Here is a 14,846-nt window from a genome sequence, read left to right as displayed (position 1 = left end):
GTATTCTTCTATCCAGCATTTGTTTCAGTATTCATAAGGTTTAAGGGATGTTGGGACTGGATTTGACTGTTTGACAGAAAATGAACTTAAAATGTGTCCATTTATTCTTCATCTGTGAATTGAAAAAAAAAAAGATTTTAAATGGTCGTGACACAGTTGGCTTTTTCTGTAAAAGGCATGTTTTCTTGACTTTAGTTGGAGATCCATCGGTTCCATCCAAGTGGGGAGCACTGGAGCTGGCTGCTGTGATCATTGTTCCGGTGTGCCTCCTGTGTTTGGGGATAATCCTGGGAATCTGCACGCTACACGGTCGGCAGAGATGCACCTACAGCAAGGCTAAAAAGCATGACATGGAAGAAGCTTTGTCTGATCGAAATGTAATGTCATCTGGAAAGTCCCTGAAAGATCTCATATTTGACCTAACCACATCAGGATCTGGATCTGGTATGTAAAGCTAATTATTTTGTTAGTACCACTGTACTGTAACATATTGTCAGAATGCACACTTCACACAGACATCACTACCATAAATGATTTAAGTTGTTAGTGGAGTGCCTTAATCTCCGAATAATGTGTTGTGAGATCATTTTCCAGCCATAACACTGTTTTGATTGTTTATTAGATAACCTCTGTATGCTTATCATTATGGTTTGCATAATGTGTTACCACTTTATACTATTATATAGCAATTGTGTAACATGAAATATCCATCCATTATTATATATTGCAGCTTTAAATTCAACTTTATTTTAGAAATATCATGTCTATGTTGTATATACTGTATATACTGCCCCAGAAAAGAAACCACACATGGAATAGAAAAGTAGTGTATTGTTACAATATAAGATGTACAGCAGTGTAACTCAATCACAGATTAATGAAGAAGGCACTGTACTCCTAAGACATTGTATACACTCCAGTCTTTCATCTCTGTGCAAGTTGCTAAGTCAGTTAGTCATGAACTCTATGTTCTCATAACCTCTGGACAATGGATAGGACATTATCAATGGATGGACGTCCTGGCAGATAGATTCTTGGGTTACTAGTCCGTTCTGATGCTTGCAGTTACCATCTGAAGTTGTATGTAGGACCCTGTTCCATTTGGCTTTGCTCTGCTCATATTACCCATGGATGTCCTGAATGTACCCTGTCATTGATGTAATAATTTGGTATTGTATAGTTTGAGAAGTGCACTAGTGGTACTTCTGTGAGAACTGAAGTAGCTTTTTAGTACATTGCAGTTCTAAGTTGACCTTGGATAATCATGACTATGTATGAGACTCAGATTGCCCTGTTACAAATGCAGAGTTGATATGCCATCTTAAATAATACAGAGTTATAGCACATCCCGATAAATACACTGAAACTATACCTTCCACATGCAATCAAGGAAATATGTGACATTTTATGCGTGAACGCTTTTTCAGTTTCACGTGAAAGATGTATTTGGTTGTAGTACGTTCAACATGTGAATCAGAACAATCTGATTTATTAATAAAGTTGCCACATTGATCATGCACAATGTCTTTTTTGGGACAGTATTTAGTCCCATCACCTCCATTGGGCTCCTGAAGCCAGTTTTAAAATTTCACATGTTTTTCATAGTGCATAAACACTCAGTAGTACAGTCAATATTTTACATATTACAGTTATATGTTACATGGTGTGACAATGTGTAATGGATTATTCTTGAATGTGTGCTTTCTTTAATATTTTGCTGTTTTCCTTTGTTAGGACTTCCATTGCTAGTTCAGAGGACAATCGCCAGGACTATTGTCCTTCACGAAATAATTGGAAAGGGGCGTTTTGGGGAGGTTTGGCGAGGGAAGTGGCGAGGGGAGGATGTGGCTGTCAAAATCTTCTCCTCTCGTGACGAGAGGTCTTGGTTCAGGGAAGCAGAAATATTCCAGACGATAATGTTGAGACATGAAAATATCCTGGGCTTCATTGCTGCTGATAATAAAGGTAATATGGCCAATAATAAATGAAATAAGATAGTGAAAAATTGTTAAGAGTATGTCCACATTTGGTCCTGAGGTATTCCACAAATTGGAGCATAGATTGAGCACATCTGAGTAGATTCTCAAGACTAATATTGGAGTGGGCTCTGTAAAATGCTATTCATTTTAAAAGAGGAAAATTTTGGGCATCTCATCTATCTTTGTTTTCAGGTAGTACATATGCATTATTCAAAAACAATTTTAAACATAAATTGAAACACATTTAAATATGAGTTTAATGCTGTGTAATAAAGGCAGACCTTTTTAATTGCAAGGTTTCAATAATAGGAAAGAGCAGTGCAGCTTTTGTCTGCAAATTCCCATGTGAGGGCTTTCAGCTGCTTAAAATAGTCCTGCATGTTTCAGATAATGGAACTTGGACCCAGCTCTGGCTTGTCTCAGAATATCACGAGCACGGATCGCTGTTTGATTATCTAAACAGATACACTGTCTCTGTGGAAGGAATGATACTTCTCGCACTTTCTATCGCCAGTGGTCTGGCACATCTTCATATGGAGATAATTGGCACTCAGGGTAAGTTCTAAGTCAGATATGTTTGGTGAATAAATCCCTTTTGTGTTTTCAGTCCCCCACTTTGCACAAAATGATGGACTTAGGTTATTCTATCATTTTTTTAAACTGGATTATACTCATGTCAAAAGCAATCACAGGGACAGTGAGTGAAAAGTGGAGTGGGGAAAGCAGACTGCTCAGGATTTGTCACTGTCTAAAAAGTACACTTTGTGTAAAGGTATTTGTAAATTAACACAGGCTTATCTCCAGTCAGTCCTTGAATTTGAATTGGATTCTCTGGTAAATCATATTTTAGTTTCCAATTGCTTAGCTACCAAAGAGTAGATAGGGCTTTAAGTACAAGTTACAAAGTCAGTCACTAATTAATTCCATGTTCTTATCACCTTGACAAATGTAGGCAGGTGGACTCTTGGGTTGTTACACAGTGCACTGGGTGTACAGTTGTCATCTTAATATGATTACAGAGGTGTTTGAACCCTGATCCACTGAACCTGCTCTGGTGTCTTTCATGTGGACATCCTGATCGTGCCCTGTCATTGACATTATGATTACCGTTGTAAAGATTCAGAATATGACATGGGAAGTGACTTGTGGGTGCAAATGTAATTCTATGTAGTTCTAAACACAAACAGGTCTATTCTAGACCACATTTTCAGTTTCAAATGACTTACTGCAAGAAAACCTATAGAGGACTCAGACAAAAATAGCTTTCTTTGTGATTATATTACACACAGTGAGTGTAATACTACAGACAATGCTAAATTTGTTTGAATTGATCGTATTCTTAAAAATCCGCATGTCAGCATGGGGGCTGCAATGGAACAAGTAGACTCAGACACCTGAAGAAGGCTCAACAGATGAGAGTTTTTTTTATTTCTATTTTTCTGTGTGGAATTAACATCAACTTGTTCCTATTTTTAGAAAAACGAATGTGCCAAGTGGGTGATTAAAGGTTTACTTTTGCAATTAGTATGGTTTAGATTTAAAACAACTGCCCGTTTACTGCCAGCAAGTTACAGAAATTCCTTCTTGGTTGACAGGAAAACCTGCCATTGCTCACAGAGATTTGAAGTCCAAAAATGTCTTGGTGAAAAAGAACGGTATGGGTGCAATTGCTGATTTGGGCCTTGCTGTTAAACATGATTCCATTTCGAACATGATCGATATACCTTCAAACCACAGAGTGGGAACAAAGAGGTGAGCTTTATACTTTTGCTTTCAGAGCAGAATGCCTCTCAAAGCCAGCTGCTTTAACTGAAACATAATTTCATAGTTTTAAGATAAAAACTTTCCTTATTCATGTTTTGGAGATTTATTATAATTTTTTGAAAATGTCATAACATTCAGAAATATTTTTAACTCACTTTCTTACCTTAGGCAATAAATTACAAATGCACACATACTGTATATATGTTTTAAGATTTATAGATGATAGACTGGAATTGTTTCTAACCAATTAAATAACACAGCAATCCCAAACTGAATGTGATAATGTTCTGGTTATTTGAATTTGATCATCATCTCAAATTCAGTCTATTTTTTGCAGTCAAAATGTTGATTTGCTATCAAAATCAGCTACAGAGTCCCAGCAAATGAGTTCACTGGAGCATTAGTTCTCTAATGCTCAGTGTTCATTCTGATTCCTTGCCAGGTTTAGTGAGTTGTAATACCTAGTCTCTCACTGAATCTCAGCAGTACAAAAATAGTGTGAACTAAGGCACCGTTTTCCACACAGAATATGGCCCTCCTTGGACAAATGAGAAGAAACACTTTTCAGAGAATCCAGACTCATCAGTTCGGCATTGCAGTAGTTATTCACAATCATCAGCTGTGATAGTACAGAGACCAAAATTCTAGTCCAGTGTCTCTGTATCAGACGGCCTTACATGTACAGAAAGTAAAACCTCTTAGTAAATGTCCTAGAGAAAATACTCTTCCTGGGATTCTGTCATACAGTCAATCAGTGATCTTACTTAATTCGGTATCATATTAATTATGATATGCTGTATATACATTTTAGCCTGATATACAATGGCACTTTTGAACTAAACAATATGTAGGATAATAGACACATTTTAATTTTTGTCTTAATGAATTAACATAGATTAATCATATACAGTGTTGTTCTTCTAACCAGTAAACATCAGAGAAAATTTCTTTAGATGCCCAAGAAAATCACAGGAAAATGTAATGCGTTTTAAAATAAGCTATATAAACAGACACTTATTCCCTTTATCACTTCTTGAAAAGCATGTGTGCTTGAAGGAACAGCTGTATCTTTGTTTAGTGTTGTACCAAAAGCACATATTGTATTACTTGGAGTAAATGAGTTTATTGATTTTAGGTACATGGCTCCAGAAATCCTTGATGACACAATCAATATGAACAACTTTGAGTCGTTTAAACGAGCTGACATCTACTCTCTGGGCTTGGTGTACTGGGAATTGGCACGAAGATGCTCCGTGAGAGGTAATTAACAATAAGGTTTTAAATCTGAAATAAAGGCAAGTGAAGGGGCAGCACAGTGGTATCCTGGATAGCACAAGCAGCCATATCACCCTGCAACTCACAACTAACTACCCACTGAAGCTAAGCAGCTAAGGTTGATGCAGGAAATGGTTACAGTGGAGCCACAGTAGAACCAGTAGGGGGCGCTCACCCTGCAGTATGTGTGGGTCCTAATGCCCCGGTATAGTGACAGGGACACCATACTGCAAAAAGACGCTGTCCTTTGGATGAAACATGAAACTGAGGTCCTGACTCTCTATGGTCATTAAAATTCCCAGGGTGTTTCTCAAAAAGAGTAGGGGTGTTACTGCTTCTGCCTCGTAGCTCTAGGGTTCAGGGTTTGAGTCCTCTCAGAGATTCTGTGTGAAGTTTGCTTAAATTTTTACCTGGGTGGCCTCACACCTCTCATAAACATGCTGTATAGGTTGATTGCCTATTCTAAATGTTCTCTTCTTCTGTGCCCTGTCCCACCTCACACCCTGTAGGCCAGGTCTCTGTGAAACTCTCCAGAACAAACAGCTTTCTGATAAGGGTGCACCAAAACCACCAGGTTAAACCTGGTTAAATGTTCCGTAGACTAATGAATGCAAATATTTTTTTTATATAAACAAGTGATGTGTACTCAGTATATGATATAATGAAATTCTCTAAAGTGCTCAATGCCAAAGCAAGCATAACGTGCAAGTTTGCATAAATCTAACAGACCTTCTGTTCAGTTCTTTGGCTTGTGTTCTTTTAAATAACCTATCAGATGTGTGCAACAAGAGCCTTAGAATTTCCCTTAATTTGAAAAATGTCCATGAAAGGTTTCTTTCAGTAAATTATTCAGTGTAGCATTTATTGGATGTTCTTCCAATAGCAATCCATTCCTGCCTTTTTTGTCTAGGAATTTATGAAGACTACCAGTTGCCTTATTATGACATGGTGCCTTCTGATCCTTCTATAGAAGATATAAGAAAAGTGGTTTGTGACCAGAGACTGAGACCTAACATTCCCAACCAGTGGCAGAGCTGTGAAGTAAGTTAAGAACTTAATTCAGAAGTGAGAGAAAGCAGCTGAGTGTTTGGAAATTGCTCCTCCATCTTGTTCTGGTTCTACAAGAAAAGTTCTGAATTTTGAATCTAAGCTGTTGCCAAACTTACTCCCATTGACAAATGAATGCAGTTAATTAGGGCCAATATAATAGGGAAGGAGCTGAATGTAATATTGCAAGAACAATAATCACAATTCTCCAGTCTGCTGATTATTGTATTTAGTGCCTGTAAAAAGCAGAATTGCTGGCTCAGTCAGTAAAGGCGCTCCCACTGAACACAGGTTAAGATCTGTGTGTCAGGTGTTGTGAGACTTAATCTGGGTCATGTGACTAGCTGTCCGGAATTACTTGGTCACATGATCAATTAGAGGTGCATATTCTGCTCAGCACTGCAAGAGATGGGGTAGAATTAGCTGGTTAGGGTTCACTCGGACCCCAGCGTGGTGTCCACCTTGTGGTGACCTCAGTGAGGGATGTTGTGGTTGTGATTTCCTCCAGTTGCTGCTGAACCTCCTGTATGTCACTGAGAACTTTGCAAATAATCTGTGATTTAAACTGAAAAGCATCAGTATTGCTTCCTTCTTTTGTAAAGCTAAGGTTGCTGCTGGAAGAGGTGTTAGTGAGACCAGTAGGGGGCTTTCACCCTGCGGTCTGTATGGATTCTAATGTTCCAGTTTAGTGATGGGGACACTATACTGTAAAAAAAAAAGATGCTGTCCTTCAGATGAGATGTTAAACTGAGGTCGTGACTCTCCATGGTCATTAAAAATCCCAGGGCATTTCTTCTTGTTACCCCAGTTACCTGGCCAAATTTCCCCTTGGCCTTTATGGCCTCCTAATAATCCCCATCTATGAACTGACTTCATAACTCCGTTCTCCTCCCTGCTGAGAGCTGATGTGTGGAGAGCATACTGGTGCACCTTGGTAGTGGTGGAGGGTGTCCCCAATACTTTAAAGTGCTTTGAGTGGAGTGTCCAGAATAAGGCTATATACAGTAAGTGTAAGAAATCATGCTTATTTGTATTATTATTTTTCAGGACCCTGTCTAATGGATTCTGTTGTTTCATGCTGATGTGTTTTGTACAGCTACGTTAGTAGCAAAAATGCACGAAATCTTTGTGGGGAGAAACAAGGTCTTTTGCTCATTGTGCCGTTTTTGCGTGTGCGTGTATGTGTGTCTCCAGGCGCTCCGGGTGATGGGGAAGATAATGCGAGAGTGCTGGTACAACAGTGCGGCTGCTCGGCTCACAGCACTTCGCGTCAAGAAGACTCTCTGCCAGCTGACTGTGAGCAAGGATGTAAAGGACTAGCTGACGTTTCAGCAGGGCGAAGGATGATCCGTGTGTATTCAAAGTTCATGCTACCTCAAACTATATTTAAGTGCCCAAGGCTTGACATTGTAAAACTGCATTTGCTGTATAATTACTTTTACTGCTACGCAACATGGCAGACTGATTGTAATGTTGTTACTGAGTAACTCACCGGCATGCCTGATTGTACAGGATGTTTGTTCTACCTGCAGAATAACTGTTACCACAAAGTTTTGCATTTAGGTTAAGATGGTATAAATTAATATATCTGTTGGATGAATAAGATGAGTTCTATTTTTCATACAGGTACAATTAAATGCTATTTTTTATATAATACACCAAAATATGAGAATCTTTCTAAATTCCACTCAAAATAACACCTCAGAGGACCAACGTTATAGTCTGAATGAACACATCTGCCATTCAGAGACTTTTGGGTTTTTACCCTGGCATAATAGCTTTTGTTACCTTCAGTATAATCGTTGTTTAAAAATGAGTAATATCTTAGTTGTAGACTGAGTTTGATGTACAGTGTTGGGTCTTCATCTTGTAATTTCAAGTAAAACTTGTGTAAGAAGGTAGAGGCACTCTACTGCTTGAGATTTAACCTGCAGTGATAATGTCTGTATTTCAGCAGTTTCATTTTTTTTTTGTTTTGAAAGGCAGGTGTGACATAAAAGGATAGTTGATACATAACTCTTTTAAGTTACTTTATTAAATTTTCCATTCAATATTTTTCATTCTTATGGTTAATGGAAATCGAAAATTACTCCCACACTGACATGATCTCAAAACCGTATTTTGTTTCAATCAAATGTAAATCTCATTTTCATCATCACACCTCATTAGACTACATTGTTTCGTAGGTGGTTAACTTTACATCCTTTAAGAGCTTTTATTCAAAAACAATGCATCGAAGAATACTGTAACTTAAACAAAAGCTGTCATTAAATGTATTTTTAGTGACATTTAATGACATTTTTAAAAGTAAATTCTTGATCTCAGGTCAGGATTTTAAAATCGTATTTAGATCTTGATACTCCTGTCCCAAATATAATATGAAATGATTTTGCTCATATTTCCTACTTTGCGCCAGAGTCATACTGTGAATATTTAAGCATTACGCAGAACTGAAAGATGTGAAGTTGCTTAATGAAGCATTCTGCTTTTGCTGCAGAAACATTCTGAGCTGTTATTGCAGAGCCTTTTTAAGAATGTTTCTTGTACAGATTATCAAGAGCCAACAGGAATGGTCCTGGATGTAAATAATAGCATATATTATATTTTGTACAAATACATTTTGTTCATATTGTATGGTATTGTGTTGTACTATAGCTATGAAAAATCATAAAGGAATATATACTTTATTTTAAGAAAACATTTTGAATTATTCTTTAACAATCTTTCCAGTTTGATATAAAGCCTCATCCTTAACATTACTTTAAACATTTTTTTAATTAAGTTTGAAATGTTGAAAGCATTGTCAGTGAAGTGTACTCATGGAATAGCAGTTTATGAATCCTTATTATTGCATTGAATGGCTTTCCATTGGTTAGATATTACTTCTAAAAGTTCTCCCAGGCTTTTTTTCTTGTCAGTATTTTAAAAATTACTGATGGCATATGAGTGTGTTCTGAACAGTAATATTCTAAACACCTAATACTGTCAAAAAAGACATAATGAGAACTACCCTGGAAACTAGTAACTGTATTAAAGAAATACTCCAAAAAGTCAACATTCCACATAATTCAAATGCTAGATTTTATATGTGCCATGACCCCATACTCTATAATTATATTTTAAAACTTTGAAAATTCGTTTTTTTATATTGACATTCACTGAATGTCAGGTGAATCTGATAAAAAAAACTCTTTCCAGCTTTCCTCAATAGGAATCAACATCTTGTTTTGTAACGTGGCTAGAGCTTTCAGTATTCTGTGTTATTTTACAACTCAAGAATTTGATACAGTATGAAGTTGAAGTTAAATGTCAAGACATTCATCTGCTCTAAGGACCTGGCAAAAGGAAGTTTTTTCATAACCAGGATAATGTGAGTGAGATCACATGGATGAGCTTTACCCACTAAATAACCAGGCTTGTCTTTGTTTCAGCCACACCTTAATATTAGATATTGGGTCCATTACTGTATATGAGGTTCTTAACTGAAGTTTGAGAGGGATGATGACAACCAAGTCAAACTTTGCCCCAGATGTTCTAAATCATTCCCTGTGTTTATAATTTAATTTCATGATTCCCTCTTCCACCCCATCTCTACTGTTGTAGATACACCTTGGTTGACTCCTCATTCTAGTCCTCGTCATACAGCCCTTAGCTAAGCCCAATCTTGATATGAATACTCAGAAGGCACCTTCAAGTGCATTTAATTCCTGAGTGCCGTTATTCCTTGTGAACTGAGAGTTAGTATCCTGATTAATATTATGGTGCTTTTTTGATTTTTCTCTGTAAGTGTTGGAGATCTGTATCAACATATTGTCACGTTACAAAGTGTGTTACAAAAAAAAGGACTGTGCAGTGTTATGATTTTGTGAATACATCTGAGTACAACTGTTAGTACAAAAAACATGAATGTAAAAAATGTAATTCACTCTGAAATGGACATTTTGTTTTGTCTTACACCACCCCCTTCAAAATACTTTGTATCGGATGGATTTTTAAAACACAATTTCAATTCGGCTGCAGAGGTGTAGTTTGGGTTTGGATTAACTAAACTCCCTCACAGTGATGTTGTGTTCTTTATATTCTTTGATAAAATGTTGAGCATGTGGCGTCGAACAAATCATACATCATTAACGTTCTTGATTGTGATTTACTGGCTGAGGGTTCTCGTTTATCAGATGCACGAGCTTGTTTGTACAGTATTCAGGTGGTTGTGTTTTTATTTTACTGGCTAATCCAAGTTAAAAGGCTAGACTGGTTTGTGCGTCCTACTTGTGACACTAGATATACTGAATGCCACACTCAAATATTTTAAGTCTCTCTCTGTGTTGTTTTTGAATATGATGACAATGTTTCAGTCTGTATGTGAAATAATTCTGTAACCTGTTAAAAATGCTTCTTTAATATTGCTTGTGACATACTGCTTTATACACTTGTATCGATTCTTCTGTCTTTACTATTGTATATCAGTGTGAGTTTTATATTTGTGTATGACATAGAAAAACAGAAGCACATACAATAGTAATTATGGCCTGTTTCACATCACATATTAAGCTAATGGAAAAGGGAGTATTTATACAATTGTCTCTAGCAAAGCACATGGGTTGACTAAAATGATCTGGCTCTGAAGAAAATTCAGTTTTTTTCTAAACTATTATTTTTAGACATATTTGAATATAAACAATCTGTTTACTTTTTGCAGCTGGTTTTGCTAACAGAGATGTTTAACCAGACGTTATTCTGAGTGGGAGCTTTCCAGATTTTTTGCTGACTCCTAAATCAGTATTTTGTAACATATAAATCATAAAATTCAACAGATATGCCACCAGCTTGCTTCATTTTTTCTCAGAATTAAAGAATAAAAGTTTATTAAATGTATTTCAATATCCAAAGCATTGTTTTATTACTTAATAAATGTGCATTTATTATTTAGTCAAATTTAATACAAAATGCTGATTTTGAGTTAATTTCCGATTACTCCGTTCTTTATGCCATCAGACACTGGCTTGTTGTTACAAAACACAAATTGTGTCAATGAAAAAGAAAATCCTGGTTCTTGGATATGTATGCTTAGCAGTACAATAATCTAAAACTAAGAGTATAATTTAAAGACAAACAGAAAAAATATATATAATTTGTAAAAATATCTTAGATGCTACAGTAGTAAAAATTCAGTTAAATTCTGTGAACATTGCAGAAATGTATATCATGCTGTTAAATCTTTTTCATGATATTATGAATATATTAAATCTATCAAATTTTAATTCGGAATTGACCCAGTCAAACAAGTACATTTTCAGCAGTTATGTCATTTATGATTTGTTCTGGTAAATTAAATGGGTCTTAAATGTATTATCCTGCTATTCTGAAGAAAATTTCTTCCTGGATGTTTTCATCCTCAGGAATAAAACATTAGATGAGATGGGAATGCAGTTCAGGAATTAAACATCATACAGTAACTTCTGATCTTTGCTAACACTTTAAATAATTCGATTCATTTTATTTTCTCTTCTTTTGCCTTTGTTACGCTTTCTTGCAGCTCAGGAAACTTACACAGTGTCAGGCTCTTTTATCCCTTTTCTGTTTGGGGATTGTTTGTCTTGCTAACTAACAAAACAATTGTGCAAGTGAAGATTGGGGATTAAAAGTTTGTTGTGCAAGAAAGATAATTGTAAACATGAGGTTTCTGGCTGGGGCACTGAATTCCAGTGCTACAGTAACTCAGGTTTATGAGTCACTTTGCCTTGTAAGATTAAGTTAAAACATGTTTTTCATTCTCTATCTGCTGTTTCTATTCTGGTTTTGCTCTTGTGAAGCAAAATCTATGCGCTCTGTTGTAAATTACCTGTTGTAATTTATTTAAACAAGTTCAGAAGGGAAGACAAATCTGTGTTTGATATCGGATGGATTTGAACACAACAGAGCCTATATTCAGACCCCTGTGAGGATTTTATTGCTTATCAGACCGTGTTTTGAATATGAGGCCCATAGCTTGGGACTGTTAGAAATTACACAGAATGATACAATTATTTGAAACAACGTGCATATCCAGATTCAGTCAAAATGGTGGCCCATCCCTCAATCAAAGTTGACACAGTACGTATTGGCATGTATCCATTTGTGAGTGGTTAGAGCTATTGTAGTTTTGTAACCTGTGAATGATTAATTATTATTAGTTTTGATGTAGTCTAGGCTACATGTTCTCTTGGTGAATGGAATAGTATTGTAGAGTGTTCCTGCCTTAATGTTTGACCTGACTTAGTGATTTCTCTTCGCTCCAAGTCTATGAAGAAGTCGTTTCATGAACGTGGATCCTTATGTGCAGAGTGCAGAGATACCTAGGGCAATCTATATCCATTAAAATTATTTCTCATAAAACACTTACAAGATTGTTACACAGGATCAGCTACATATGTGGTTTCAAAGATGTTACAAAAGCAAACACCAGAGGGTATAAAACAAAATAGTCAACATGACTCCACTACAGACATGATAAGCTCCCCCTAATAATTATTTCTGGAACCTTCCCTGCATAAACACCCACCATTCTACTCCACATTGATTTAATTACAGTACTCTTGCATTTGTAAACCTATAATGCACAGGTTTTCTTTGTAGACTGTGAAAAGATTTCCTTAACATTTTGATATTAATCATAGGTTATCAGTACCTAACTATGACATAAATACAGTATATATATATAACATAACCAACATTCAGCTTTAAATGAGTTGTACATCTGGTAAGATAAATGTAAAACAAAGAGTAAAATGCCATGCTGTTCGGTATAATGTGGCATAGGGATAAAAAATGGTGACATGTCCCACAATGTTATAGTTTTGCTCCAGGCATGTGGTGAATGTAAATAAAGACAAAATACAAGCTTTCCTTACATACAGTGTACAGTGTACTGTACATACAGTAGTTTGCCACAAGACTATTATTTAGAATACACAAGCTAAGATGCTTATTATGTTGTACTTCTTGTACACTTTGCTTATATGTTTAGTTTGCATGTTCAAGTAGTTATATCATCACAAATTATATACTTTGGAGCAATTAAATTGACACTGAACATCAAAAGAAACATCACTGGATGTTTATCTGGAAAATTGCAAAATCCCTTTGGAACAGATTTTGACATAGGTAAATTAATTATGCTGTTTAACATTTGTCATCAATGGGGCTGATCAACAGGGGGTCTGCAGTGCAGGTCACAGGCTAATAATGTGTGTGGCCACCACTGAAAGCAATACAAGCTGCACATCTGCAACTTATGCTTTTCTCCAGGTTACAGATGTTTTGTAGCATTCAGTCTATTCGTCTTAGAGAGCCTGGACAAGCATTATCCCTAGATTCCACATTATTTCAGATCATTCCACAAATGCTCAGCTTCCATCTGGTGAGTAGAGAATACATGGCACCACTGTTGTTACACCAAAAGCATGACATGCATTGTCCTGCTAGAATGATGTCAAATCAGGATGAGCCCGCAGGACAGGCTGTAAGTGAAATCCCAGGACCTGATTGACGGAGTGCTGTGTGGTGACGTTGTCATCAGTCAGCCTGTTGTTTTCTGTAGAGATTGGACTCTCCTGCTCAGACCTTCACACTTAGTGATGTCCTACATCGTGGCGTATCATTGCCAGACAGTGTTTGCCTGAATAACATCTGGCCAAGTTAGATATCGTTGGCTTTAAGGACCCCAGACAGTGAGCAACAGTGCTCTGACTTAATCCAATCTCCAGCATACCTGTATTGCTCAAAGTGGCTTTCTGTGTTTTTCTTTGTTGATTTTCAGCTGGTGTGGCACTCAACAGGTTAAATCACCTTGTCAGTTGTGCCCAATCAACTCTCTCACTAATGAGATGATTAAGTGCTTATGCAGCAGTCAGCCACGCTCAAGTGGTCAGTCATGATCAGTTAATGAAAATAATGCCAAAAACATTTAACCAATATCCAAAATGGAGGCATTAAAACATACATTCATAGAGTAATAAGTTTCTTTTGATGCCCAGTATATTGTATTGAGGACTTACAGTAAATACCATAAGTCCATTCCCATGTGCTACAATGGTGGACACTAAACGACTTTTAGCAGTAGCACGACAAGCCTTCACACACATGGATCCAGCGCAGGCACATGTGGTGTTCATGTCTCTCCATCTGGCACCAATCTGGCTTGCACTATTGTTTCAATGGGTTCCTAATTTGTCACATTTGCACGAGTACCAAATTTCAATGTTCCACAGTGCAGTTTCTTGATTCCGCATTGTAAGAGCCCACTTCTTATCACAGATACATTTAAATATTGATCTATTCAGGATTGAAGTTTGAAACTCATCTGGAAATCAAAAAGTTTGAAATTTGGAGGTAACTGTTTCCAACAGATCTTTATTAAGTTTATGTTTCTTACAGGCGGTTATGCTAATTTCCCCCTAAGAGGAATTCAGTTTGTTTCACGATGATATCGCATATCACTGTAGTGATTTTTCATGTCATGTTTATTGTATGAAATGTTTTTGTGCACGTAGCATAGAAAATAAAATTTATTTTGCCTTTATGCCTTGCCCCCTTTTTATTGAAGATATAAAATGGAATGGTAACTGCATCAGAACAATTGCATTTTGTATGTTCATTTAGGGCTGTGTTTTGAATATTTCGTAATCATTGTTAAGTGAATTAACATTTGGAATATGAGTGGTTTTACATTAGATGGTAAAGGAAATATAATGTTAAGGAATTATTATTTGTACAAAGGTTTACAAATGTCATTAGTAATTG

General features: G+C 36.5%; 1 protein-coding gene across 3 annotated transcripts in view; it reads left to right on the top strand.

Moving 5' to 3' along the window:
- Positions 1 to 14,641, top strand: part of LOC102691429 (activin receptor type-1C) — a 42,694-nt gene extending 28,053 nt beyond the window's left edge. For 2 of the 3 annotated variants that reach the window (XM_015358781.2, XM_015358779.2), the window contains 7 exons: positions 196 to 444; positions 1,735 to 1,965; positions 2,367 to 2,534; positions 3,575 to 3,731; positions 4,879 to 5,003; positions 5,929 to 6,059; positions 7,260 to 14,641. In XM_015358781.2, coding sequence (XP_015214267.1) covers positions 196 to 444; positions 1,735 to 1,965; positions 2,367 to 2,534; positions 3,575 to 3,731; positions 4,879 to 5,003; positions 5,929 to 6,059; positions 7,260 to 7,385 — 1,187 coding nt within the window. In that variant the 3' untranslated portion in view covers positions 7,386 to 14,641. The remainder of the gene's footprint in view (positions 1 to 195; positions 445 to 1,734; positions 1,966 to 2,366; positions 2,535 to 3,574; positions 3,732 to 4,878; positions 5,004 to 5,928; positions 6,060 to 7,259) is intronic. The other variant, XM_069196236.1, reaches the window with a different exon arrangement.
- Positions 14,642 to 14,846: the final 205 nt, after the last annotated feature.

This window comes from Lepisosteus oculatus, chromosome 12, assembly GCF_040954835.1.
Source record: "Lepisosteus oculatus isolate fLepOcu1 chromosome 12, fLepOcu1.hap2, whole genome shotgun sequence".
Classification (NCBI taxonomy): domain Eukaryota; kingdom Metazoa; phylum Chordata; class Actinopteri; order Semionotiformes; family Lepisosteidae; genus Lepisosteus; species Lepisosteus oculatus.
Note: the sequence above shows the minus strand (reverse complement) of the source record. Positions and strands in the feature narration are given on the sequence as shown.